The sequence below is a fragment of the Anastrepha obliqua genome, chromosome 4 (assembly GCF_027943255.1).
Source record: "Anastrepha obliqua isolate idAnaObli1 chromosome 4, idAnaObli1_1.0, whole genome shotgun sequence".
NCBI classification, from domain to species: Eukaryota; Metazoa; Arthropoda; class Insecta; order Diptera; family Tephritidae; genus Anastrepha; species Anastrepha obliqua.
The window spans coordinates 3,390,032-3,409,069 of NC_072895.1; the positions used below are offsets into that span (position 1 = coordinate 3,390,032).

Below are 19,038 nucleotides of genomic sequence, written 5' to 3' on the forward strand. Positions count from 1 at the left end.
CGACGCTGCAGGTGCCTTGTGGACTCATGCCACGCATGGCCTAAAAAATAGAAAAGCACCGAGAGAAGAGCCTTAGAGTATCAGAATCGTACATTATTCAGCTTAGAATTGTATGAATCAATTTCAGCCCGCTTACTTATACAAAATATATGCAAATAAAAGCAATATTTACATTCACACATACATACATACATATTTTATTAGAAATGCTAACTAAAGCATTGTGCCAGAAAATGTTCGATAGCGACTTTTATTGTTCAAAATCCTAAATTGAAATCATGTCAACCGCTAAAATGCTAAATCCAGCCACCGTGTGTTCTACATGCATATATACATATGTTCACACATACACACCACCCCAGTGCAGAGCTATTAGCGACATGCAAAAAACTCCGGAATTTGATTTACAAATGCGCTTAGTTCTACTACAGATTTGGCACCCTTCGACAATTTCCTGGCTTTTGTTTAAAAAATGCCAATTCCATATGCAATGTTAGTCTGTTTCGTTCATTCGTTCATTTCGCTTTTCTCGAAGTTCGTGTAGAAATCCGTTGAAGATGTAGATTAGCATTTGGTCACGTAACAGGTGTTATTGTAAGGCGAAACACAACTCATTGTTTGAACAACAGAACCAATCGGAATTTATATACGTGTGTATGCACATACACATTCATGCATACATATGTATGTACGTACATTTCCCAATAGTTATTCTCACTAACCACAATAAATTGTTTCCTAAACAGATGCAGTGACATCGAACACGTTCCACACAAACAAACAATGTACGAATGTGTGGATGTTGCTTTTTGTTTTTTGCTATGGTTAGAATTCAACATCGTTAGAGTTCAACATGGTGAAAAGAATTCAGAGCTCAACTTCAATCCATTGCTGCTCAGGGCGCTTTAGGTTCAAGGACGTTGGCCTCTAAAGGCAGAGGCAGAGGGCAACCTCCTGTAGGACATTGTAGCATTTTGAGGCAGTACTTCATTTGTACCTCTATTTTCTTCGATGGATTGAAAATGTAATCTAGAGTGGGAGCGTAAGTTTTCTCTAAATCAGTCAATATTTCAGTATCCTTTAAACTTATGGTGCAGGAGCAAGAGTAGTGGGGCCCAGAATCCACAAATCATACACTCTAACCAGGGACACCACTATCTTCCAAGCGGAACTATAGGCAATAATGGAAGCAGTAAACATCATGCAACGTAGAAACCACAAGAGAGTAAAGATCAAAATACTCTCGGACAGCCAATCAGTTCTAAAAGCTTTAGATAGCTATACCTACAACTCAAAAACTCTCTTAGAATGCCACAAGGTACTCAATAACCTGGCATCCAAAAACAATGTCTCATTAATTTGGGTACCAGGACATGAGGGATATGACGGCAACGAAATGGCAGACTTTCAAGCCAAAAAAGGGGCAGATGTAAATTTCATCGGACGTAATCCCATGTTTGGATTTAACACAAACAGCCTAGAACAAAAAGTAAAATACTGGGCCAAAACTCTAATAAATCAGCATTGGAACAACGTAGAGGGTCTTAGACACTCCAAAAAGTTCCTATTTTTCAATGCTAACATGGCCCTCACGTTAAACAAAAAGAGCATTCGCACTCTCACAGGCGCCCTCACGGCTCACTTCACCTGCAACAAACACTTACATAAATTAGGCATAACTAACACCAGCACCTGCAGATTCTGCTGCGAGGATGAGTAGTCTATAGAACATCTCATCATCGAATGTCCGGGGTTGACGCATAGAAGCAAAAGGTTTTTAAACAAGTTCATGCTTACAGATGAAGACCTTCACTCACTCCCTCAGAAGGAGCTGGTACAATTCATAAGCATACTTAACAGTCAATAGACAGCATAGGGTGCACAATAGATCAATATGGTCGCAGTGCTAAAGGGCCACACCTTAACCCTTTACAACCATTAACCATTAACCATCCTTTAAACTGCCGAAAACTAGTAGTTTTTTCAATCAGAAATCTTCGCGATCTTGCACGCCATGTCTTGTCGTCGCCATGTTACAGCTCGTTTCTGGTCCTGTAAGGAGGAGATCAAACGTATCTAATGCACAGAAAACATTTATATCATCTGGGCTCCAGGGTATAGGAACTTAGAAGGAAATGAAATTACCGATTACCCAGAAAGGGGTCGACAGAACCCCGTCTCAGCCGTCGTTGTCTTTTTGACCGTTGTTAAAGGGGCACTGCACATTTCTTTCTTAAAACAACCCAAGACAGTTAGAGTTCTATTTTATTGTGCGCTATCTCAATAACACTTTGGCCTGGGGATCCCTCGCCATTCAATTTCCAAACTCATAGCGGTGGTCACCAGTTACTGGGTGATCGGCACTCTTGCGGAGAAACTTGGACTCCCGTAAAACTCCCATTGCAGAAGCTGTGGCTTGAGCTGCGCATTTATTTTTTCTTGTTATTTCCTCAAAATGTTGACCATTATACGGAATCTGACGTCCGTACTCTGTGCAGCTCACTGGACAAGTGATGTCGGGATGCCATTAACCTCGCGAACGATATTTTCTTTTAGTGCTGAAATGGTCGCTGGGTTTGTTTCATTGACTTTACTTTTGAGGTACCTCCGCAGTAAAAAGGTCATAGAGGTAAGATCGGGAAAAAGTTACGCAGTATTGCCATGGTCTCTCTGGTCACATGCAGTGTGGCGCCATCTTGCTTAAACCAGTCTGTGTGTACTGAAAAAAGAATGTTTTCTTATTATTGGCAGAAAATAATCGTTCAGCATGCGCCGCTAAAAGACACCATTCACAGAAATTGGTTGCCCTGAACGATTTACGTTTTCAAAAAAATATGGTTCAGTTATTCAACCGCTTGACAATGCACACTAAACTGACACTTTGTAACTGTGAAGTGACTGTTGATGTTTTAATAGTGGCTTCTTACGTTTAGGCAGCCAATAACGGTAATTTTGCTTATGTACTAACACTTTCATTAAAATTTATGTCTATGAGAATATGAGGCCGAGCCATTCAAAGTTAACTTTCGGTGTGCTGCATTAATTCTGGATTAACAAAATCGATGGATTGGAGAAGATAAATGTGAATTAAATTAAAACCCTTAGTATGTATTACTAGGAACATATTAATTTAAGCAAAAGTTTAATAGTCAACCTACTTTCACGTACAGATATTTTTTTTATATCACGTTTACAAAAAATGTTTCAAATTAGAACGCCAGTTTGATCCAAAATAAATCCCACATCCTCTTTTGCCACTTATCTCCACGCGCCACTCACAGCCAGCGTTAAGTGTCAGAATGAGACTCATTTTGACACACCGTAAATAGTTGATGATGGGAATGTATGTATGTTAGTTGAATGTCTAGTTACAACTACCCTCAACACTCAAAATGATTCTGGACCGCTTCAGCTTTTTAATCTCAAGTGCGAAGAGCAATTAAACAATTTAAAAATATTTAAATGCTGTCGCAATTCAATAGATGGTGTTGCAATACATACATACGCACATACATATATACATGCATATGTATGTAGGTCTCCTGCTCAGCGAATTGTGCACGATCAGCGGAATGTTTCATTGTTTTTTTATTCTTTATTAAATAACAAAAAATGAATATTAATTTAGAAAAAAAACAAGCAATAACGTTTGGTGTAAAGTCCAGCAGTGCATAAAATTCAGAATTTTTAGGAGCCAAACAAAGAAAAGGGACGAGCTATGAATTTTATTTGAGGGTAATATCTGGATTACAAATATTTAAATGATTTTTAATACATATAAAGGGTATTTCAAAAGTGACGCCTAGATCTCAATAGTGAATAATTCTTAGACGGGACCCTTTTTTATGTGATCTTTGACATTTGTCAGATGTACAATTGTATCGATACAACAACGCGTTAAAATTATTGAAAATTATTATGAAATTGATCGATCCTTAAAATATCGCAGAATTCATGATTTTTTTGGTGGAAATAATCGTCCGAATGAGTAGATAATTCAAAGGTTGGTGAAAAAATTTCGAGAAACTGGCTCTATAGAGTATTGAAAAAGGGGTTTTTCGAAAAGTAAAGTTTATATGAACAAGCTAACAGTAATTCCAGAGCTAAAACACAACATTCGGATCTGGATTACTGAACTCAATGCGCTAATGTGTGAGCGTGTCCTTGAAAAATTTAATTCTGTAGACTCATAGTGAGCATTTAAATGAAGTCATTTCTCGCATATAATTGTTAAGAGCCGTATTTTGAATAAAATAGTGAACGGTAAATTTTTGCATGTTTTATTTTAAAACAACATCTAGGCGCGTCTTTTGAAAGCCCCTTTAGTTTTGTATAGACTTTTGTATAGTTCTAAAAATTTCGCCTTTATGCCTGGCACTCTTTGATATTTAAAATTGATATTAATTATTAAATATTTGCATTAAGCGGGCAATTTGTTTGAAGAAGAGTCCTCAAGCTTCAGCCGAGAATTATTAAAAGTTTGAATATTGTCTTCATACCAAGTAACTTAGTGTTTGACAGTTAGAAAGTGCTCAGTGGAAAGCCTTCAACAACTTGGGCTTGCCCCTTGTTTTCCCCCTTGTGGTGAACAACTATAAACAAACTCTACTCTTCCTACTAAACCATAAACTTCTGATTAAGGGATTAACATATTTAGAATTCGCGCACTTTGCTGAATTCGGCAATTGAGAATACATAGATATGTACATATTGACAAATTGAGCCGTGTCAACGCCAAGTTAGGCGGTTTCCTTGCTAATCAAAGGAAAAAGGATGTATCATAATAGGTACAGTGAAACCTCCCCTTGCGGACATCTCCAATAAGCGGACACTCCCCATAACCGGACAAAAACTGAGGAACCAAGCTTTATGTTGTTGTTGGACTCTAATAACCGGACACTCTAATAACCGGACGCGGACACTTTTTCTCATTTTTTTTTTTCTAATCACCTCTCGGTAACGGACAAGCAAAATATAACACTGAACAAATGTGTAAAGAAAACAATAAAAACCTCTCATAAGCGGACGCGATACTCTAATCCACGGACAACAAAGATAGTAGATTGACAATAGCTGAAATAAAAGTTATTAAAACAATATGGATGGGCGATGATAACGTCAACATTAAGAAAAGGTTCTTTAACGCGGATGGCTCAAAAATTGACCATTTGAGTTTCGAATGGTTCGTTAAGGCCAGAAGCCAAAATATACCAATATCGGGTATTATTATAAAGGAAAAAGCAAAAGAAATCGCTGGCCGATTAGGTATTCAAATTTTTCTGCGTCAACTGGATGGTTGGAGAAATGGCGTAGGCGTCATAATGTGACTTTCAAAAGAATATGTGGGGAATCTTCCGAGGTTAATTTCGAGGATGTGCAGCAATTTAAACAAAAACTACCAAATATAATATTTTATTAGGCTACAGCCCAAAAGATATAATATTTACAACGCGGATAAAACTGGCCTTTTTTTAAGTGCTTTGCCCAATAAAACTCTTGCTCTGAAGAATGAAAAATGCGTGGGCGGTAAGTTATCAAAAGAGAGATTAACTGTGCTTTTGTGTGCCAATATGGTTGGAGATAAAGAAAAGCCGTTGGTTATCGGAAAAGCAGCATACCCACGCGCCTTTAAAAGAGATAATATAGGAAGTTTGCCAGCGGAATGGAAGTCAAACCGGAAAGCTTGGATGTCTCGTGAAATTATGTGTGAGCGGCTAGAAATGCTTGATAAAAAAATGGGCTGCCAGAAGAGAAAATTTTTATTATTTTTGGACAATGCTACAACTCACCCTCGAGATATTAACCTAGATAACATAAAGTTGATCTTTTTACCTGCTAATTCAACATCCGTTTGTCAGCCCCTTGATCAGGGTATAATACAAAATTTTAAGTGTCATTACAGATGATAATCAAACATATTTTGACAAAATTAGGAGACATTCCAATGGACAGACTTTCAAAAACTTTTGACATTTTGGAGGCTGTTTTTTTTATTAAATCTTCATGGGACAACGTAACGGCAGAAACAATTAAGAATTGTTTTTCGAAAGCCGGATTTCAAAAAGCTCCGCTTGAATGTTCTGACTTCGAGGCAGAGGATGATATTCCCATATCGACACTAGCGGCTTTGATAAAGATTTTAAATGAAAATCAGCAAGGTCAGTATACAGAAGAGTTTTTGTTAATCGACGAAGTTGTTAATACAGAAGACAATAATATTGACGTTGTCATTGACGAAATTAATACTGAGGAATTATCTGAAGGAGAAAGCGAAGACTCAAATCATCTATGTGTCCAGAATGAATGTCTGATCAAGTCATATCCTGAAGCAATAGAACAACTGCGTCGCATTAAACAATTTCTAAGATACGATATTACTGGATTCCAATACGCCAAGACTTTAGAATGTCAACTTGAAAACCTTTTTCTGAAACATAAACAGAAAAATCTACGGCAGACTACGGTATATGAATTTTTGAAGCGTAAAATATAAATATGTTCAATTAAATATGTATATTCAAATGTGTAAATATACTCATTGTTCCCAATATAAAAATGTACATACATACATATATATTTTTCAATAAATATGAAAAAAACTGAACGTACCATAAAAAAACATAAAAAAAATTGTTTAAAGAGGTGGGATAGTAATTTTAACTTAGGGGTTTTTTTTCTCTCATAAGCGGACACTCCCCATAAGCGGACGAAAATTGTGGAACCGTCAGTGTCCGCTTGTGGGAGGTTTCACTGTAATTGAACAAATAAAACAATTTATCAACTAAAATTAATTATTTATTATTAATCCTTTAAATAACATTGGCATTTTTTTCATTACGATGAATAACTATTATAACTCATAAGGAACCCAAGTCCCCTGTTTCTGAATCATTCCCAAAGCATGCAATCGCTTGGAAATGGATTGGCGGGTAACTCCTAATAGTGAAGCAAGCTCTTCTTGTGTTCGACATGGATCCTTATTGAGCAATGCCTCCAATTCAGCGTTTTCGAAGGTTTTTGGCCTTCCTTCACGCGGACGGTCGTCAACATTAAAATCACCGCCTTTGAAGCGACGGAACCAATCTCGACACGTTGTTTCGCCTAAAGCAGCATCTCCATAAACTTTTTGTAGCTCTCGATGCGCCTCGGCCGCCGTTTTTTTTTCGAAAGAAAGAGGAAAATCAGCACTTCCCGCAAATGACGATTATTCGGCACAAAAGCAGACATTTTCACATAACCAAAAGTATATGAATGATACCAAAACAAAATCATTAATGTGTCGAAGCAGTTTGTTTACCATATGTCCAAGCTTGGTTTATGACGTTTAGGTTATGTTAGAATCGACTAGCACAGACTGCTGGCGGCATCTATTGACAAACAGCGGGAACTTAGTTGCGCACCTAACACATAAATACAGAAAAATGCATTTCTTAAATTGGCAATGTATTAGAAGCAAGAGTTTGTTAAAAAGTACTCATGTAGCCCTGTTTTTTTAAATTTACGTGTGTTTTTCAAAACAACAAAAATGTAATTATATACTATCATTTAGAAATCCACAAGGCACAATAACCAGGTAATAGCAGGGGAACAAAAACAAAATATGTATTTTTTTTTTTTGCATTTTGTCCATAGAATGCCAAAATATATAAATTGCTACTGCTACTATGCAAAATGCATAAGGGTTTGTAATAGGCAGTTAAGTATTACCTATAACCCTCCTTTAAGGGTTTGTAATAGGCAGTTAAGTATTACCTATAACGGAACAGCATTTATTCCACATAATATAAATAAAGGTAAATAAAATATTTTCCAAACTACAATTGTTCTTTCCATTTTCATGCTTGAAGACTGATAAAAATTTTGTACCGTGTATTTTGAAATTACAACCTTTAGCTACAACGCCATCTGACGACAGCTGTCATAACTACTTGAACTGTCATAAAGAAGTTTCCTTCACACTCCACCAGATGTCCCAACAAATATGTAGCTGTCATCTGTTTTCAAGTTGCTTGCGCTTGCATTTTCTATTTTGATTTTCTGTGCATTTTCATTGTCTTTATTTTCGTGTGTGTTTTGTACCGGATTGTGTTCATTGGCGACTGGTTTTGAAGTCGCCGTATTCGCTTTAATTATATTTACACGAATCAGAAACTTTCCAAAACGCAATTGCATTTCAACAGACGAGCTTGGTGCTTTCGAAGCGCTCCATTGAACATCTCATCATATAAAAATCTGTCTTTTGTTTGTACATTTCTTGTTAATCAAAATTTTATTTTGTGATTTTTTTTAAATTATTCAAAATGTGCGGAATTAATTACAACGACAACATGTTGCGTAGCTCTATCAAGACTACTGCTAGCGCAGCTACAACAACATGTCAGTCTGGAGCACAACAGCGTCTGGAGTAGAGAATGCTTTGAGTGCACAACAACAGCAACAAGTCAAGGCAATCCATTGCACAAGCAGCAACAGCATACAGAGTGCTAATGCAGGTAGCAGTAGTGCTTCCAACAACAACCACGCCTATAACCATCAGAGTAAAATCTTAGCCAGTCAAAGTCTCACGACAATTGGAAGTCTCGCACATTTGCATAACATCAATCATTCACCAAGCGGCAGTGGCGCTACAAGTACTTCAGGCACTGGTTCAGGCAGTACACCACATCTGGGACAACATTTCCACACCTCGGCACTATCAGCTGCCACCGCAACGATAATTGCCGCAACTGCGGCCTCATTAGCAGCAGGACACCCGAACTCACATAATAATAATAGTAATAACAACAACGGCAATCACAACATTAACAATTCCAACGCTTATCAGCGAAATAATAGTATCTCCCAGTACACGCCACCAACTTCCAGGGTAAGTACGGGGTCATGTGGTTTCAAAAAACGCAGTAGATATTTGGGGGGCAATAAGCAGGTTTATAATTGAATAATTAATATCAAATACTATTTGTTTAAGATATGAAACAGAAATGCGATGTGGTGTGTGTGTTGGTTGTCAACAAAAGCGGCCGGTAGCCGACCGATCGTTCGCTTCGTATTCCACCTGCTTACAAATACCGGTACATCTGTGTGGTTTTTTCATACGGGTCATTACGCTTCAAGGCAGGTTAAATTACAAAAGGTCTAATCTAAACTTGGAGTTTTTTTTGTTAACAAAATATCGTTCGAAAATATTGGCTAGCGAAAATTCTCCGATGCCGCCAGTAATGCGCTTACGTCATCTGTTTCAGAAACTCCATTTCAAATTTCATTTCGCTTCTTGCTTTTAATTGAAAAAATCAACAAACGAGTACTTACACACTCGAAACTTTTGAACGCGAAAGTTTTACTTGCTTTGGTAATGTATGTATGTATGTACATAATATTTAAGTGCCAAATTTGTAATCAAATCACGACGTTGTGGGCGTTTTATTGTGGAAATGAATGTGAGAGTTATATTAAACTGTACAACATATTTTTTGCCAGTGCATAATAATGGCAGCGAATTAATTTGTATCGCACTCTAATTTAACAAAAAATACTTAATAATCGTGTTGGCACCGTATGAGCTATGCCAGCACCAGCGCTAGAAATATATGCAGATCTGTCACTTTGCTTAGAAGAGTATAGAATAGTTCAAATATCGTCGAGGTTTAAAGTAAAATAAGCTTAAAAAGAGTGCCATTTAAATAATGTTTGTTTGTACATTTCTGTTGCACCACTGCACCAATTATTTACTACAAGATTTACTTGTTTCTCTGACAAATACATAATCTAAAAAACGTGAAGAAAAATTTGCTTCCTCTTTAGCTCAGTGTTTTTTGCATCTTTACGGCAATGTTATAGCTTATAAACACTGATAAAAGACCAACCCAAATTAATTATTATTGAATCACGCTCAGCACCTGGGTACGAAAATACATTCCTATATATTCAAACATACATACATATATGTATAACGTTTATGTACCTATATATCGGCGCTTATTTGTGGAATAGAACTTTCAAGCGATGAATAAGAGTCGTGCCTTAATAAAAATTTTATAAATAGTTTTACCAGTCGAAAGCAAAGGAAAAATACAAGGTTGTAAGTTGTTTCACCCTTTGTTTACTCGTAAAGATCATCGGCGTTTGTTAGCAATTTTATTAGTCCTTAAGAAATTAAACTTCGACAGGGTTATATAATTATGCTAATTTTTTGTTTTCAGTGGAAGAAGTCTGCAGATTAAATATATTTTTATATGTTTCACTTAGGAGGCACACAGCTAATTTTTCGTTGTATTTAGTCATCAATGTTGCTGGAAAATCCATTTTTTAATGCCAACAAATGCGCGAACACGTTTTGCGGGTAAACAGTTGGTCGTTAAATTGCATTGCTTCTTTCTTTTCCAAACAATTAAGGAACGATAACGATGTTTTTTTTTATTTTATTTTTTTTACAATTTTTGATAATGTAATTTTTTCATGTGTCGCACATTTGTGTTGTGTCTGTCCGCCGAGTGCGATAAGAAGGTCAAATACCCTATCTCCAACTGCGGCTAACCCACATTTTGTATTTTGTAAGTAATAAACAGCGAACCACAAAAACTGGTTTGAAAGTACTGAAAGAAAGCAACCTGTTTTGATTGATTAAGACAGCCAAACTTGCGCCGGGTTTAATTTATCATTATCGCCACTTTTTGTTTCAATGAAGGCCAACAACATTTGTATTTCATAAAAATTATTTCAAATTTAAGACTGCCCAAAAGTTTCACTTAATGATTCTGAAATCCCCCACTGCGATACTGTTAAATATCTTGGAGTTCATCTTGATCGAAGACTAACCTAAAAAGTCCACATCAAAGAAAAGCAGAAGCAACTTAAAATTAAAACCGAAAAAATGTATTTTCTTTTGGGTCGAAATCCCCAAGTCAGTCTTGAAAGCAAAGTGCGCCTACACAAAACTATATTAAAGCCTCTCCGGACTTATGCTATTCAACTGTGGGGTACAGCAAGTCACTCAAATGTAGAAATTTTACAAAGATATCACTCGAAAACCCTTCGCTCTATTGTAAGCATGTCTCGGTTCATTACTAATGCCGAGTAGCTTTTATAAGATATGAAATACGAAAATTAAGTGATGGACATATCCATAGACTACATAATCACCTTAATAACTCATTGTTGTTGTTGTAGCAGCATAAACATTCCCCATACATATTTATATATGGATAATGCTGCTGGAGTGACAGTCCTTGGTCGGATATAAATCCGGGTCGTTTCGGTAACGTAGAACCGACTGTCGTGGAAACGTCTAATAACCTAATAACTCATCTTCAAATTTGCTAGACAATAGTTTGCTAATAGAAGACTGAAAAGATATCAGGTTTTAGATCTCCCTGATAGAGTTTAAATCTACAGTAAATCTTCATTTTAAGTAAAACATTGGTTTTAGCAAATTTGCTTCTTGTCTCTTAGATTGCAAATAATAAATGAATACTAAAAATAAACAAAAATTGAGTTGATCCAATTTCGACGATATATTATTAGATGTACTTCAACCTGTAACGGCCGTTGCCCATAAACGACGGAAAATTAAATGAAATTCTAAAATGTTTATAAGGATGAAACTTAAACTAAACATTTAAATTCAATAAATTTACTTGATTTATAAATTTATAAAAGAAATTTTTATAATTTTTAAAAGTATAATATTTTTCGGAGCAATTGCCAATGTGTTGTGATGGATTTGTGGGGGCATGTTGAACAATATGTGGTCGGCTTTGGCGTAACTACCGAAAATGAAAACTTAATAGTATCCAACCTAGCTGCATACAGTACAGTCTACTCTGCTGAATTAATTGCTATCATGTCGGCTGTTAATATAATTAGAAATAAAAAAGGTAAATTTGCAATTTGCTCCGATTCACTTTCATCTCTCGATGCCATATCCAATATCGAAAACAATGATTACTATCCCAGTTCTATCCGTAGTATTTTACAAACAAAATACCCAAATATTTTACTGATATGGTCCCCGGGCCATGCCCTTATAAAGGGTAACGTATTTGCTGATAGCACAGCTAAATACGCTACCATAGCTCCTGTATTAACAACTACTAATCTAAATGTTAATGATATAGCTGAATTTCTCAAGAAAAAATTCATAAAACAATATAAATCTGAGACTTGGCAAAAATGCTCAACTTGGTACAAAGCGCAAAATGTTAAAAAGCTTAATTTAAGCAACCTCCTAAAACACGCTATCCTTTCACTTTCTAGAATGGGCCTTGTTAAACTCACGCGAGTACGTCTGGGCCATTCAAATTAACCCATAATCACCTTATCGACAGCAATACCCCCAGAACATGTCAGTTTTGTAACTCCACGCCGATCTCCATTAATCACGTTATGTCCGAATGTTAGCCCTCCAACTCACTAAAAAACCATATATTCCATAACACCGACCCCATTCAATGCATTTCCAACCCCACAATCGATAATATTAAAAAAATTATAGCTTTCTTAAAAATAACAAAATTATATTGCGAAATTTAAACAAACATGTCGAATAAATATATTATATCTCGTAATTTATAATAAAATTCTAAACGACGCATAAGCACTCAGTATTAAGCATTAATTAAGCACTAATTTTACATCATAAGAAGAAGCTGAAGGCCTTAGCAGCCATAGCTTTCCTAACTAGGCTTATAATTTTAATTATAAGCTTCAGTTTGTAATAATAATAATAATGTGGTTGTTCGTTTACGGCCGCCTTTAATCTTTCTATCGGAACATACTCGACAGTCTCTGTTACTTCCAAACCGAGGAATATACAATTTCCCATCAAGTCGATTTTCAGTTACAGAGGTAGAAAGCTGCATAGTGATCTGCTCGATCAACACCACCCATATTTTTGGTATAATCTAAAACTATGGTGGGTTTTTGAACAGTCTGAACATTACCACCGTGATTTATTCTCGTAACAGTATGCATCGTCGCTTGGCCCCAAGTGCTGAACACAGTGACTTGTCTTTTATCTTTCCAGGCATTAAGTAACAAATTATTTTCACGGAAAAAACTGTTTTATAATAGAAATACTCGAAAGTTGGAAGACGCCAATATATTATATTTGCACGTTGTGAGCTTCTAAATGTTGTGAATATTCCACGATATTTGACGCCTTGAAACGTTATATTACGGTAAATATTTCTTGTCAGTGTATGTGCAACAAACCAGGGATGTACAAAGTTGCAGTATTTATTAAAGAAATCTACAGCGATGATAAATAAATTAAATGGGAACTGAATTCTTTTCATGTTCCCGTATTGGGGTCTTCCGTTTTCTATCGCACTATGTACCTACTATGTCCCCGTAGCGGGGCCTTTCGGCCGTTAAGGGTTAATTTTAATTTTTTTTATATAAATGTGCATATAGAAGTTGCCTTTTGAGACAAAGGACAATTCTTATTTTGTCAGGCGTATAATCACAAGGGCCCTTACACTCCTAAGTAGGCCCGCCTAAATTCTCATGGAGAGGGGCAACCACCGTGACCTAACCTATGTCTATAATACTATTGGTATGATTTCTTCCAAATGCATTCAATAACCTCCGTGGATCCGATAGACTCTTTCTAGAATCTTCCTTGAAGTTAAGGTTGGGAATTGTAAAATCTTATTTGTTTTTGACAATATCTTGGAGACAAGTGATTTTTTTAAATATCAAAATAAATTTAAATACTGTTACACCATAAAAAAATATATTCCATGACGTTATATAACCTCAAATATAGCCAGATTTTTATATTTTTTGCACTTTAAACCTCGAACGAAATATCTCGAAAACTCAGATTCGAGCTCGGTACGTCAAACCTCTTTGCAAAATTGAAATCTAATTCTTGATTCAAAATTTGTTTTTCGTTACCCGTTTTCTGTTGTGAAATATTCGGTTACAAGTTTTTAGAATCGCTTATTAAAATTTTTTAAAAATTGTATGCCCAAGCGCATTCGGTAAATATCCACGTTCGCCTCCCCCATAACGAAAGTTTTTAAAAAACAAAAATCTCTAATATCTGTTCGAAAAAACGTGATAAACCCCAAAACAAGGAATGAAAGAAAAATGTTATAAAATGAGCGATGCCTTGCCCTCTTTTGAGTAAACGCATGTACATACATATATCTTTAGTGACTAAATAAACTCGCTCACATTTCGTACGCGTATTGCGCCCCACCCCATTTAGAGCCGACGTAAATATTATTGAAATCGGATAAAAACCACACCCATTTTTTATGTGTTAATACCAAATTTATTTACGTCCGTACGTCTGTTTGATGTTACAAGCTAAAACTCTCATTTTCTATAAGTTCGTTTGATTCCAAAAATGAACAGCCAATCCAAGTTAAATTTTACTAAAATGCGCGCAGATATATACATTTCGGTTCGGACCGAATTCAGCCTTCCTTACTTGTTTCTATTACTTTCCTGACATGTATTCCTGCTGTATATTGTATAGGGTGTTTTAATATATACACCTGAATATTTACAAGCACACAAAATTTATTTAAGGAAATAAATAACAATAACAAATACGATTTTCTTTCATAGCGAACCGAAAATACGATTGATCTCTTCGTAATTTCTAATTTGGTTGTCGTTAATTAATGTCAGTCCGGAAATCTTCACTTACTAACATATTTAATGACATATTCATTTTCATTCAATTGGAAACTTGCCAAATGAGAGAAAAACTTGTGCCCAGCGACTGAAAACAATACTATGTAATACAATAAAACAACAACAACGAGTAGCAATATATAGTAATTTGGTTTACAGCGGAATCAATGAAATTTCGTTCGACTGCATCAGTCATTCAGATATTTTATTTGTTTTTTTTTTATTTTTTTTGTTTTTTTTTTTTTTTCAATTCTTATTTTCTACTGCTACATCATTTCACTGCTGTTCAATTCGCTGAGAATTACTTTATTGTTTTATTGCGTTTTACAATTTACCTTGTTTTATGCTATTGTTTTCTTTATTTTTCCCCGGCACTCACTCCATAACCATTCAGTAAAAGCTTTTGCGCTAGGCTACTGTCGCTTGTTACATATTCTTATAATTTTTTTTTTTTTTTTTTTTTTATTAGTTTTCGCAGTAATCAAACAACTATCTGGATTTGGTAGCAGATTTGTAAAACAAATTATGTCCATATTTGTATATGTATGTATGTGTATTGTTATAAATATTTACAAGCCTTTGCATAAGCAGATCTACGCGAACATGCACGTGCATATGTACATACATACATACATACTAATATATAAATTTATAATCTCAAACATATGCATACGCGTGCACGTCCATAACTAATTTTATAAATAACTGTAATTTTATGATGTAATTATGTATATTAATTTCAAGATACCTAATCCTCATTCTAGTTAATTTTGCGAAAGTTTGCTTGGCTAAGAGTCCTTAAAACATAATTGGGTAAGATTTGAACCTGTGTATTACAAGCTGACGTGTCGTCCAAAAGCACACCCATCCACGGCAGCTGGTTGCAAATTTAGTTCTTTTTTTACATTTCAACTATAAAAGCATAATTGGCATGTGACAGCATCTGAGTTCGATTTGCCTTTTAACCTTTGTGGGCAATTCGTTGTAATTGACTGATATCTGAAGTTGATGGGGTTGCTGAACCAAAGTCTGTGATTGCAATTTAAAAATTCGTAGCGAGCGATCCAATACGGAGGACGAAAATAATGGAAATAAAACCATTCTCAACGAAAATTAGTTCCAAAGCGTCTGAGATCTAAATTACAAAATTCAAAATAGCAAACGTACAGTGGTGGCTAAATCATATGCAACTATTGGGCTGTTATATAATAATTAAATACTGTTAGTTCAATTTCGGAGAACGTTGATTGAAGGTAAAATAATTTTGTTAGATGTGCGTAGTTTTATATAATATTGTCAAATTATATAAAATCTATCCTTATAGGTTTTTTTTTTTGCGGTGAGGTTGGGTTAAAAATGCCTTCGCACCATATAGTAACCGTCGCTACTACGTGTGTGGTGATTCCACTAAAAATATCCCTCCTCTTCTCTTGGGACTGCCCTCCACCCCGGGACTGCTTCCGCATCGCTTCGAGGTAGACGGCCAAGACGGCGTCCTAAGAAGGACACTTACTTACCACAAAATTTGCGACGGCATTCCATTTTTCTTCGTCTATCATCATTTTCTCGATAATTTCTTCAGGTGTAAATACACCAATAGCTCGCTACAGACCTGTTCTCTCTACGTTCCACCTCTCGCATTTAAAGAAGGTGTGTTCCGCATCATCATACTCAGTATCTCCATATATGCAGTTTGGTTGGCTCACTTTTCCCATTCGCCACAAATACTTGCGAAGGACCCATGTCCGGACAAAAACTGTGTGAGGTAATAGTTAACCTCACCGTGCTTTCTTTCTACCCACTTTTTTAGATTGGGTATTAGTCTCGCTGTCCATCTACCATACCGTTCAGAGCTCCATCTTGCCTGCCAAAGTGTGAGTGTTTGAACTCTAATATCGGAGAAGTGTGGTACTGGGATTCCTGTGTTTTTTGCCTGAGCTTACTTAACATGCCGCTTACCTTGGCAGCTCTTGTGGCAGCTTGGTTTATATGCGCCCAATAGGTTAGCCTTGTATCTAATTGCACTCCTAGGTACCTAGGTTAGGTTAGGTTGACCTGGCTGGCTGAAAGCCATCACATAGACACATTGGTCCTTAGTGTTACCAGATGGAGCTAGACCTATACGTTTCTTTGTAATACGTCTGCGTCTTTGCCTATCTCATCTGCGTGCGCCGCCAGCAAATTGTGGCCTATCAGTATACCTACAATAGTTCTGCTATCTTTTCTAGACAGAGCTAGCACGAATCGGACGTATTTATCTACATTCTATGTACCATGATTTTCGCGGTTTTACAAGTGACTAGATTATTTCCCGTCCTGTCGATCCGTATTTTCATGTGCACAGCCATGTCATTGTATACCGTATTTAAAGGTTTCAGTGCGTCGTTTTTTGTTCGAATTATATGTAAACAGCGCTTTTGGCAATCTCATCTACAATTTCGTTTCCTGCAATGTCCAGGTACCCAATAGATGTGTAACCGTCTGTCTGCGGCTAGTCTCTCTATGGCTTCCCTGGTACTAAGAACGATTTTAGATGAAATTTCATATTAGTTTATTGCCTTTATTGCCGCTTGAAATAAATAAATGCATAAGTAATTGGCGCGTACACTTTTGTTAGGTGCTTGGTCGAGCTCCTCCTATTTGTGGCGCGCGTCTTGATGTTGTTCCACAAATGGAGGGACCTACAGTTTCAAGCCAATTCCGAACGGCAGATGGTTTTTTATGAGGAATTTTTTCATGGATCAAGAAATGCACTCGGAGATTTGCCATAGCCTACCGAGGGGCGACCGCTATTAGAAAACACTTTTTTTTTATTTGATGTTCATGCACAGAGATTCGAACCTAAGTACTCTCGAATGGTAGTCACGCACCTAATCATTCGGTTACGGTGGCCAATATATGGTCACATTAAATAAAATCCATCCTTATAAATATATAAAAATACCTCATTTGTAACGGCTCAAAAATTGCATTGACAAAACAAAGGTAACATTTTGGAAACCAAAAAAAATATTTTAAACTAATATTTCGTAGCAAATCCGTTGTTTTTTCTCACTGCTCCACATCGTACCAGTATTGGCATTAAAGCAATTAAATTGTCAATGGTTTCCATCGGAATTGATTGTCAGAGAAGAGATCATCGCCATTTCTTACGCTACTCCTATCTATTGGTCTATTAACCAGTCCCATAAGTGCGCAATTCGAGTAAGATACGGAGGCTGCGGTTGACATCCCATACATTGAATTTGTTTGGCGCTAAACCATGACTTAAAGGATTTTACAGTGTCACTGTCCTGTTAGTAGACACAATTCCTTTTGTTAACTTTTATAATTATAGTTATTACGGACCACTCAAAACTAATATAGGCTTAAATTACAACAGATAGTTAAGTAAATAACTTAATAAAAAGAGTTCAGAAATATATAAAATTCATTATAACAGTCCAGCGGAATAGAACTCGACATCTCATTCAATTCCCGCACCGCATAGGGCAACAAAACAGGATCTAAAATATTGTTCTACTGATACTGGACTATAATTCCATGAATTTTATGTAATGTTCCAACTCCGCTTGCTGAAAAGCAGCCTCCCACCATTGTACTACCTTCACCCTGCTCTACTGTTTTGTTTCCATATCGCTTATTAACCAGCCTTCGTACAGCCCCATTATATTCAATTTGGACTCATCACTGTAGAGAACAGTTTTCCTTTTGCTTACTGACGAATATAAATATAGATAGGATAGAATTGTTTTAATTTTTAATGAACCTATTATGTATTATCGATCCCGTACTTTTGTGTATAATATATTATATTTTGTAGACACTCTTGTGTCATTCCTTCATTGAAATCCAACCAAAATAACCAACCATTAACCATCAACCAGAATAATTACCTTCAATCAAAACTCTACAAAATTTTACTTAAATAAAAAAAAATATATATAAGTTCTTATCGTTCCGGTAAGGAGCAAAGGACCGTAACAAGGTTTTTCCAAGCTGTTCTGTCGTTTGCATGAGTTTTGGTATCGTCCCAACGTAGCTGGAGATTCTCCATTTCGATTTCTAGCTGCCTTCTCCAGGTATGGCCTGGTCTTCCTCGACGTCTGCTGCCTTGTGGGTTCCATGTAATGCCTCTCATCTAGCGACTTCGGCGGGTGGTTTGCGTAGTCTATGCACAATCCAATTCCACTTCGGTTGCTGTTATATCAAGTGCCACAGATTTTGCTGATTTGTCAAAGGCACTTATTGACCCAACTCCTGTACTTGCGGTATGTCTTTTGGTGCTGCATTCCACGTTTCACATCCGTACAACAATGTTGATTTTACGCTCGATTCGAAGATTTTTAGTTTTGTACGGCGGGAAATGACGCGTGAGTTCCACGCTGGGCC

At 36.3% G+C, this 19,038-nt stretch overlaps 1 protein-coding gene across 2 annotated transcripts in view; it reads left to right on the forward strand.

Moving 5' to 3' along the window:
- The window catches only part of LOC129246153 (calcium release-activated calcium channel protein 1), an 88,098-nt gene that overhangs the window by 54,485 nt on the left and 14,575 nt on the right, over window positions 1–19,038 (forward strand). The window contains exon 4 of one of the 2 annotated variants that reach the window (XM_054884725.1): window positions 8,339–8,866. In XM_054884725.1, coding sequence (XP_054740700.1) covers window positions 8,375–8,866 — 492 coding nt within the window. In that variant the 5' untranslated portion in view covers window positions 8,339–8,374. Of the gene's footprint in view, window positions 1–8,003; window positions 8,867–19,038 lie in introns of those variants that run through there. The other variant, XM_054884724.1, reaches the window with a different exon arrangement.